This window comes from Oncorhynchus tshawytscha, linkage group LG20, assembly GCF_018296145.1.
Source record: "Oncorhynchus tshawytscha isolate Ot180627B linkage group LG20, Otsh_v2.0, whole genome shotgun sequence".
In the NCBI taxonomy this organism is placed as follows: Eukaryota; Metazoa; Chordata; class Actinopteri; order Salmoniformes; family Salmonidae; genus Oncorhynchus; species Oncorhynchus tshawytscha.
This window is the reverse complement of record NC_056448.1, coordinates 27,879,511-27,890,764: the sequence shown is the minus strand read 5'-3', so window position 1 is coordinate 27,890,764 and position 11,254 is coordinate 27,879,511. Positions and strand designations below refer to the sequence as shown.

The following is an 11,254-nucleotide window of genomic DNA, read 5'->3' as shown; positions in this document are numbered from 1 at the left end:
TGAACCAGGTCAGCCCGGTTTGTGAAAGCTATCCATTTCTCCCAGTTTCTTTTTAAAAATGTTTTTTGAATTGTTAAGGCATATGTAAATCTTTCCATAGCAAAAATCTATTGACTTATACTTTACAATTCTTCAGACTTTGGGTATTCTACTTTTTACCAACTCCTGTTAATGACTTTTGTGCTAGTGGCAAGTCAAACATAAATCAAGTATCTATCACTGTTAGTCACAACTCCTGGAACATTGCCAAGGTACATTACAGGTTCTAGGGACTCTTTTATTACAGAACATACATTCTCCCAGAACACTGTTCATTTCTTACATTCCCAAAAGATGTGTGGTTGGCATCTACATGGCCACACAGACACCAGCATGGTTGTTGTTTACCTAGCGGTTGCTTTTTGATTCTAGGTGTGATATATTTTTCCAACAAAACTCCCGCCATGTTCTTACGTTTGTAGAAGTATGTTGTGTTTTGCATATATTGTCCCAATCTTCCTCTGAAATATCAGTCTTTAATTCCTTCTCCTATTTTGCTTTAATATAAAAGGTTGAATCTTTTCTAGAAGCAATCAGGTCATGACAGAGTGAAGAAATTGTCTTGGATGTTCCTTGTTTATATAACATTAGGAATGACATGATAGTCCCAGTTGGTATCTTTCATTTTGATCTGATTTTCAAAATAATCCTTTAACTGTAAGTATCTGAAAAGAACTCGATTTTTCCATACCACAATTCACCTTTAAATTCTGAAAATGTAAGAGCTCCGGTCTGAGGAGCATCGGTCTAAGGGACTGCATTTCAGTGCTAGAAGCGTCACCACAGACCCTGGTTAGATTCCAGGTTGAATCACAACCGGCCGTGATTAGGAGTCCCCATAGGCCAGCGCACAATTGGCTCAGCGTCTGGGTTTGGCCGGGGTAGGCCGTCATTGTCAATAAGTGTTTGTTCTTAACTGACTCACCTAGTTAAATATAAAAAAAGAGCTATGTCCTCTGCAATGGTACAAAATGCTGTCATGCCTAGGGCTGTGGCGGTCACGATATTTCGTCAGCCGGTGATTGTCAAGCAAATAACTGATCTCACGGTAATTGACCGTTAATTAACATAAACATCAAAAACACAAACACATAAACACAAAAATCAAATCACATTTTGTCACATACACATGGTTAGCAGATGTTAATGGTCACATACACATGGTTAGCAGATGTTAATGGTCACATACACATGGTTAGCAGATGTTAATGGTCACATACACATGGTTAGCAGATGTTATTGGTCACATACACATGGTTAGCAGATGTTAATGGTCACATACACATGGTTAGCAGATGTTATTGGTCACATACACATGGTTAGCAGATGTTAATGGTCACATACACATGGTTAGCAGATGTTATTGGTCACATACACATGGTTAGCAGATGTTAATGGTCACATACACATGGTTAGCAGATGTTAATGGTCACATACACATGGTTAGCAGATGTTAATGGTCACATACACATGGTTAGCAGATGTTATTGGTCACATACACATGGTTAGCAGATGTTATTGGTCACATACACATGGTTAGCAGATGTTAATGGTCACATACACATGGTTAGCAGATGTTAATGGTCACATACACATGGTTAGCAGATGTTAATGGTCACATACACATGGTTAGCAGATGTTAATGGTCACATACACACATGGTCAGCAGATGTTAATGGTCAGATACACATGGTTAGCAGATGTTAATGGTCACATACACATGGTTAGCAGATGTTAATGGTCACATACACATGGTTAGCAGATGTTAATGGTCACATACACATGGTTAGCAGATGTTAATGGTCACATACACATGGTTAGCAGATGTTAATGGTCACATACACATGGTTAGCAGATGTTAATGGTCACATACACATGGTTAGCAGATGTTAATGGTCACATACACATGGTTAGCAGATGTTAATGGTCACATACACATGGTTAGCAGATGTTATTGGTCACATACACATGGTTAGCAGATGTTAATGGTCACATACACATGGTTAGCAGATGTTATTGGTCACATACACATGGTTAGCAGATGTTAATGGTCACACACACATGGTTAGCAGATGTTATTGGTCACTTACACATGGTTAGCAGATGTTATTGGTCACTTACACATGGTTAGCAGATGTTAATGGTCACATACACATGGTTAGCAGATGTTATTGGTCACTTACACACATGGTTAGCAGATGTTATTGGTCACTTACACACATGGTTAGCAGATGTTATTGGTCACATACACATGGTTAGCAGATGTTAATGGTCACATACACATGGTTAGCAGATGTTATTGGTCACTTACACATGGTTAGCAGATGTTATTGGTCACATACACATGGTTAGCAGATGTTAATGGTCACATACACATGGTTAGCAGATGTTATTGGTCACATACACATGGTTAGCAGATGTTAATGGTCACATACACATGGTTAGCAGATGTTAATGGTCACATACACATGGTTAGCAGATGTTAATGGTCACATACACATGGTTAGCAGATGTTAATGGTCACATACACATGGTTAGCAGATGTTAATGGTCACATACACATGGTTAGCAGATGTTAATGGTCACATACACATGGTTAGCAGATGTTAATGGTCACATACACATGGTTAGCAGATGTTAATGGTCACATACACATGGTTAGCAGATGTTAATGGTCACATACACATGGTTAGCAGATGTTAATGGTCACATACACATGGTTAGCAGATGTTAATGGTCACATACACATGGTTAGCAGATGTTAATGGTCACATACACATGGTTAGCAGATGTTAATGGTCACATACACATGGTTAGCAGATGTTATTGGTCACATACACATGGTTAGCAGATGTTATTGGTCACATACACATGGTTAGCAGATGTTATTGGTCACATACACATGGTTAGCAGATGTTAATGGTCACATACACATGGTTAGCAGATGATTGGTCACTTACACATGGTTGCAGATGTTATTGGTCACATACACATGGTTAGCAGATGTTAATGGTCACATACACATGGTTAGCAGATGTTAATGGTCACATACACATGGTTAGCAGATGTTATTGGTCACTTACACATGGTTAGCAGATGTTATTGGTCACATACACATGGTTAGCAGATGTTAATGGTCACATACACATGGTTAGCAGATGTTATTGGTCACTTACACATGGTTAGCAGATGTTATTGGTCACATACACATGGTTAGCAGATGTTAATGGTCACATACACATGGTTAGCAGATGTTAATGGTCACATACACATGGTTAGCAGATGTTATTGGTCACATACACATGGTTAGCAGATGTTATTGGTCACATACACATGGTTAGCAGATGTTATTGGTCACTTACACATGGTTAGCAGATGTTATTGGTCACATACACATGATTAGCAGATGTTAATGGTCACATACACATGGTTAGCAGATGTTATTGGTCACTTACACATGGTTAGCAGATGTTATTGGTCACATACACATGGTTAGCAGATGTTAATGGTCACATACACATGGTTAGCAGATGTTAATGGTCACATACACATGGTTAGCAGATGTTAATGGTCACATACACATGGTTAGCAGATGTTAATGGTCACATACACATGGTTAGCAGATGTTAATGGTCACATACACATGGTTAGCAGATGTTAATGGTCACATACACATGGTTAGCAGATGTTAATGGTCACTTACACATGGTTAGCAGATGTTAATGGTCACATACACATGGTTAGCAGATGTTAATGGTCACATACACATGGTTAGCAGATGTTAATGGTCACATACACATGGTTAGCAGATGTTAATGGTCACATACACATGGTTAGCAGATGTTATTGGTCACTTACACATGGTTAGCAGATGTTAATGGTCACATACACATGGTTAGCAGATGTTAATGGTCACATACACATGGTTAGCAGATGTTAATGGTCACATACACATGGTTAGCAGATGTTAATGGTCACATACACATGGTTAGCAGATGTTAATGGTCACTTACACATGGTTAGCAGATGTTAATGGTCACATACACATGGTTAGCAGATGTTAATGGTCACATACACATGGTTAGCAGATGTTAATGGTCACATACACATGGTTAGCAGATGTTAATGGTCACATACACATGGTTAGCAGATGTTAATGGTCACATACACATGGTTAGCAGATGTTAATGGTCACATACACATGGTTAGCAGATGTTAATGGTCACATACACATGGTTAGCAGATGTTAATGCAAGTGTAGCGAAATGCTTGTGCTTCTAGTTCCGACAATGCAGTAATAACCAATGAGTAATCTAACCTAACAATTTCACAACAACTACCTTACACATACAGTGGGGCAAAAAATGATTCAGGATCTCATCACTGTATCTCTGTGCATTCAAATTGCCATCGATAAAATGCAATTGTTTTCGTTGTCCGTCGCTTATGCCTGCCCATACCAAAACCCCATCGCCAACAATGGGGCACTCTGTTCACAACGTTGGCATCAGCAAACTGCTTGCCCACACGACGCCATACACGCTGTCATTCATCTGTTAAGAGAACACTTCTCCAGCGTGCCAGTGGCCATTAAAGGTCAACATTTGCCCACTGAAGTTGGTTACAACGCCGAACTACAGTCAGGTCAAGACCGTGGTGAGGATGACGAGCACTCAGATGAGCTTCGCTGAGACGCGCTGACAAAACTACACATTTGGACTTTTATTGTCCCCCAGCAGAAGATGCACCTGTGTAATGATCCTTGATAGTAATTTGTCCCAGAGGTTGAACTGTTTTGGGGGGACCTCTACTGGTAGAGAGGGGAATAAATACAGCAGTCTATGGACTATTCATTTTCACTGCCTTTATTCTAGAGCAGAAATCTAAGGGAAGAAGTGACCATCTCTCTATATCTTCATGAATATTTTGGATAGTTGGCTTATTTGTTATAGCTTTGTATTGTATTTTGTTAGGTTTACCCCTATACATTGCCGTGAAAACATATTTACTCCATTTCTCATTTTCTCTATTTTTGCATATGTTTGATACTGAATTATCAGATCTTCAACCAAAACCTAATATTAGATTAACGGAACCTGAGTTTACAAATAACACACAAGTATACTTATTTAATTTATTTAACAAAGTTATTCAACACCCAATTCCCCTGTGTGAGAAAGTAATTACCCCCTTCCATTCTAACTGGTTGTGCCACCTTTTAGCTGTTGAGCAGTCTCTCACTTCGCTGAGGAGGAAAGTTGGCTCACTCTTGCATGCAGAACTGCTTTAACTCAGCGACATTTGTGGATTCTCAGGCATAAACTGACACACGATTTCAATTGGGATTAGGGACTTTGACAAGGCCATTCCAAAACTTAAAATGAGTTGTTTCTTTGAGCCATTTCCATGTAGACTTGATTGTGTGCTTTGGATCATTGTCTTGCTGCATGACCCCGCTGCACTTCAGCTCACAGACGGATGGCCTGACATTCTGTAGAATTCTCTGATTCAGAGCAGAATTCATGCTTCCTTCTATTATATTTCCTGTGATTGGGTTTAGTTAGAGTAGATTTTGTGTTTTGTATAATTGAGTTTGTATCCTGAATTGTAACCATATCCTGCCAATGTATTTGTTAGTTTTGGGAGGCAAGTGTTAAAAACTAGCACGTCCTCGGCATACAAGGTGATTGTCATGCAATTTCCCTCAGATGGTAATACCTTGTTGTTCCTAATGTTACCTTAACGTTTGGGCTAGGGGCTCATTATGTAAGGCAAACAAAGCTGGGGAGGTGCACCATCCCTGGACTGCATTGTAAAGTCATTTTATTTGTCAGATCACTTAAATTCTAACAACAGGATCTTGATAAATGGTTTTAAAACACTGAATTGCATCTGGCACTTCAGTTTTCAATACTGTCATTTTCTGCAATGTTGCCAATCTCTGTAGTAAGGTCTCAATGTTCAATAATTGAGTGATTTATTTGATATGTTCTTATTCTGGTCTCTCTTTACTTTAATTCAGCTACTATTGAGAACTTCAACGTTGTGGAGACGTTATCGGAAAATGCTGTTATCGTCTATCAGACACACAAGGTAAGAGAGAATGAGTAAAACACAGATGCCAAGGTTTCAAACCCAGACGCCGTTGGCGTTTTTAAAATGTGTTCCACTGAACATCCCACCACTTAAAAGGCACTTTAAAGAGTGCCTTTTAAGTGTGTTTACTAAATGACTGAAAGTAAAATCTACGTGTGTGTGTGTGTGTGTGTGTGTGTGTGTGTGTGTGCAGAGGGTGTGGCCTGCCTCTCAGAGAGATGTGCTCTACTTGTCTGCCATGAGGAAGATCCTGGCTAACAACGAGAACAACCCTGACACCTGGCTGGTCTGCAACTTCTCTGTGGACCACGACAACGCCATGGTCAGTATAACCCCCCTACTCCTGGCGACCCAGACACCTGGCTGGTCTGCAACTTCTCTGTGGACCACGACAACGCCAAGGTCAATCTCAGTTTAGTCTTCTTGAGATGGGCTTTTCCAGGAATTCCTGATTCCCCAGACTGACCTTAATCTATTTTTTTTTTTGGGGGGGATCTGTTACAATAACAACCAGGTTTGTCAAGGTAGAGACTAAACATACATACAAATATTTAGCTTGTATTTTCTTTGGTCAATGCTTGTGAATTGATGATCTTTCATGTCATTGTCCCCCCTCAGCCCACCAACAGGTGTGTCCGTGCCAAAATCAACATCGCCATGATCTGCCAGACCCTGGTAAGCCCACCAGAGGGCGACAGAGAGATCAGCAGAGACAACATCACCTGTAAAATCACCTACGTCGCCAATGGTGAGCTCACCTCCTAAATCACTCTGATAGCCACGACAGATGACCTGCTAGAACAGACAAATAAGCAGTATTACAATAGCCATGTAAACTCGCAAAAAAAGAAACGTCCCTTTTTAAGGACCCTGTCTTTCAAAGATAATTCGTAAAAATCCAAATAACTTCACAAATCTTCATTGTAAAGGGTTTAAACACTGTTTCTCATGCTTGTTCAATGAACCATAAACAATTAATGAACATGCACCTGTGGAACGGTCATTAAGACACTAACAGCTTACAGACTAGGCAATTAAGGTCACAGTTATGAAAACTAAACACTAAAGAGGCCTTTCTACTGACTCTGAAAGATGCCCAGGGTCCCTGTTCATCTGCGTGAACGTGCCTTAGGCATGCTGCAAGGAGGCATGAGGACTGCAGATGTGGCCAGGGCAATAAATTGCAATGTCCGTACTGTGAGACGCCTAAGACAGCGTTACAGGGAGACAGGTCGGACAGCTGATTGTCCTCGCAGTGGCAGACCTCCGTGTAACAACACCTGCACGGGATCGGTACATCACACATGCGGGACTGGTACAGGATGGCAACAACAACTGCCTGAGTTACACCAGGAACGCACAATCCCTCCATCAGTGCTCAGACTGTCCGCAGTAGGCTGAGAGGTTGGACTGAGGGCTTGTAGGCCTGTTGTAAGGCAGATACTCACCAGCAACAACGTCGCCTATGGGCACAAACCCACCGTCGCTGGACCAGACAGGACTGGCAAAATGTGCTCTTCACTGATGAGTCGCGGTTTTGTCTCACCAGGGGTGATGGTTGGATTTGCGTTTATCGTCAAATGAATGAGTGTTACAACGAGGCCTGTACTCTGGAGCGGGATCGATTTGGAGGTTCCGTCATGATCTGGGGCGGTGTGTCACAGCATCATCGGACTGAGTTTGTTGTCATAAAAAGCCATCTCAACGCTGTGCGTTACAGGGAAGACATCCTCCTCCCTCATGTGGTATGCTTCCTGCAGGCTCTTCCTTACATGACCCTCCAACATGACAATGCCACCAGCCATACTGCTCGTTCTGTGGGTGGTTTCCTGCAAGACCGGAATGTCAGTGTTTTGTCGTGGCCAGTTAAGAGCCTGGATCTCAATCCCATTGAGCACATCTGGGACCTGTTGGATCAGAGGGTGGGGGCTAGGGCCATTCTCCCCAGAAATGTCCGGGAACTTGCAGGTGCCTTGGTGGAAGAGTGGGGTAACATCTCACAGCAAGAACTGGCAAATCTGCTGCAGTCCACAAGGAGGAGATGCACTGCAGTACTTAATGCAGCTGGTGGCCACATGAGATAGTTATTATTATTATTATTATTCAATTTATGTTAGTCACATGTCTGTGGATCTTGTTCAGTTTATGTCTCAGTTGTTGAATCTTGTAATTTTCATCCAAATATTTACACGTTACGTTTGCTGAAAATAAACACAGTTGACAGTGAGAGGACGTATGTTTTTTTGCTGAGTTTATATACAGTACCAATAACTATGTATTCTTCAATTAGGGTTTGTGATATTTGAAGCAGGGCCAATATCATTAGACTATATATTGTACATGAATCTACAGGTGTTGTGAATGAACCTGTTCTTTGTGATATCCTGTGTAACGTGTATTTCCTTTTCATCTAAGTGAACCCGGGAGGCTGGGCTCCTGCCTCAGTTCTGAGGGCTGTGGCCAAGAGGGAGTACCCCAAGTTCCTCAAACGTTTCACTGGCTACGTCCAGGAGAAAACATCAGTGAAACCTATTCTCTTCTAAGGTTCACAGGACTCACTACACCACTGTCCACACAAGACTGTTCTGAACATAGCATACCATGACAACCCGAACATAGCTAGCCCTCATGCTTGGTCTCTAGCTTGGTCTCCAGCTAGCTTCAATGTAAGCCCTCATGCTAGGTTCAATGCTAGTTTCCCATTCTACACCTCATGCTAGTTCTTTATACTAGCTCTCAAGCTAGTTCTTATGCTAGCTCCCACATTAGCTAGCATGCTAATGCAGAAAGACCTGTGAGAATAGCCTAAATGTAAAAAATAAAACAAATCCCTTTTCTGGCAGAGATATAATATATAAATGTATGTGTTAAGAAATTTATAAGAAAGCAATTTAAGACATAAAGAAAAAACATGGCTCTATTTTAGTCCTGCTTTTTGTAGTTGTCCTTTTTTAAGAAATGGAGTGTTCCTATTTTGTGTTGATTTAGCTTTTTATAATAATCAGTGGTGTCACAGCTTACTCTCATGCTGCTAATTTTAAGTACAACAAAACAATTTAGCCTCCATTTTTCCCCCAGAATGAATGTTGTGTTTGTAAAAAATAAAAATAAAAGTGTAGAGGGCTGTCATTGAACTATGACCCCTATGACATAAGACTTAAGACCTTTTGGCCTTTGTCTCCCTGGTGAAAACACCACTTTGCTGGTGCTGATGGAGGGACGAGACTAGAAGTTTATATTGTTTTTAAATGTTGGAAAATGTATTTGTTTCTTTATTTTGGTGGTTGTACTTGAGTCAATAGCTAGGTTTCCAGCCAATTGGGGATAGATTTTCATGCGAATATTCAGAAATCTGCATAAAGAATGAGAATTTTCCCACCAGTGGTGTTTCCACCAAACTGACTTGTTGGTGATAAAAATCAGTGTGTGATGACAGTGCACTTTTTCACTTAAGTTTTCATGTACTGAATAAAAATCCAAAATCCCATGTCCTTCCATCGCTGTTGCCATAAATAGCAAATGTGCCTACTCTTGTCTTGGCACGTGCGCTCTAGCCAACAACTCGCAGATACAATGCTGGTAGGCTAGTCTACATTATATTATTATGGATTAGAGTGAGAATATTTATATTTGTCAAGCATCGATCATCATGTCACCGGAATAAGATCCTCTATTTATTGGAAAGGAGCATCAAGCTCATCACCTTGCACTTTCATTACCCTGTAAAATTCATAATTTAGCCTAATAAACGGCATGGTTTCCCGAGTCGTAGTGGGAGTTCCACACACCATATCATTGTGTGACTCACAATATTATGGTTATATCAATATTTGTGCATAAAAGCATTTCCACCATTTCACTCGTAATTAATTTTAGACACAAAGATCCCAACATGTTGAACGAACAAATTACCTGTTGGCATTTATAACAATTTACTTAAAGTTAGTTTCTAGCACAGCTGTCGTGATTTTTTTTTCAAATACAATATAACTTCGCATAAAAACTGGTTGGAAACGTGGTTAGTGATGACATGATGTAGCAACACAATTTAGAGTTGGGGTTTTAGATATCTTGATTATAACTGTATATAATGTCAGCAACCATTTCTGCTTCAGAACTGTCATTTTTTAAATGCCTGCAGATGCTTTTTGTGACTGAATAGACTCCATATGCCTTAGACTGGGGAGATAACCCAGTATGTTTTGGGATGGGGTAGGTGAGAGGGTGCTGATAGACCGTACACCCATATGAAATCACTAGAGAAGTGCCTAGACCCGAGTTCCAATACCTGATTATCCTCCTCTCTTCTCCCTTCATTGAAATAATCAACCCTGATATGACTGAATGGAAACGTGAAACTTGACTTTCACTATTTGGTCAGTCATTACTTCTAGAAAGGGAGGAAGGAAGCAGGCCCTTTCAAGGTAGTTAGACAGCTCCTATGTTTCACAGAGGACAGAAGCTTTGTCTCTCGCTGGGCACTTCAGTGAAACAATGACTGTCTCCACTGAGTGAAAACTGAAGTCTTTCAGTTCAGATACCTATTTGAAACGAAAGGGTTTGGGGGTTAATGTCAAATTTATATCATACCTCTTAATTGTGATGTTGCAATCAGCAGAAATAAATTTTCACATCAAATATCCTTGGAGGATGTGAACTGTATGCTGGCTTTCATTCCCCAACCGGATCAAGTGATTTTTACTTTGTATGTTCACCAATGTGCAAAGTCATCCAATAAGTCTGGTTTCCCAGACTCCGATTGAGCCCACTTCTGGACTAAAAAATGCATGTTCTACATTCATTTGTCCTGGAATAGGCACAATGTGGGTCTGAGAAACTGCCCCAATATCTCTCCTATGAATTAAGTTGCACTGAATGTAAATAAAAGTAGTCATGCAAAATCTCTTGGGATTGATTTAAACCCATACTGTGAAAATGTGGCTCTGTTTGGAAAGAAAAATAAAATTCACATTTTTCTCCAGTTCGGTGTGCTTTGAATCCTAGTTTCCCCTCCCCCTTCTCTCACCATCTACAAACTCAATGTCAGTATAATTATACAGAAAGCCAATGAGTCCTGGTATTTAGGTTGTGATGAAAACCAGTTGACATATGGCTTGTT

The 11,254-nt window shown here is 40.5% G+C and overlaps 1 protein-coding gene across 5 annotated transcripts in view; it reads left to right on the top strand.

The window, feature by feature from the left end:
- LOC112220298 (ceramide transfer protein-like) overlaps nt 1-11,089 on the top strand; it is a 68,279-nt gene extending 57,190 nt beyond the window's left edge. For all 5 annotated transcript variants that reach the window (XM_042302439.1, XM_042302442.1, XM_042302441.1 and 2 more), the window contains 4 exons: nt 6,062-6,132; nt 6,329-6,457; nt 6,754-6,883; nt 8,551-11,089. In XM_042302439.1, the coding sequence (XP_042158373.1) occupies nt 6,062-6,132; nt 6,329-6,457; nt 6,754-6,883; nt 8,551-8,678 (458 nt within the window). In that variant the 3' untranslated portion in view covers nt 8,679-11,089. The remainder of the gene's footprint in view (nt 1-6,061; nt 6,133-6,328; nt 6,458-6,753; nt 6,884-8,550) is intronic.
- The last annotated feature ends 165 nt before the right edge of the window (nt 11,090-11,254 follow it).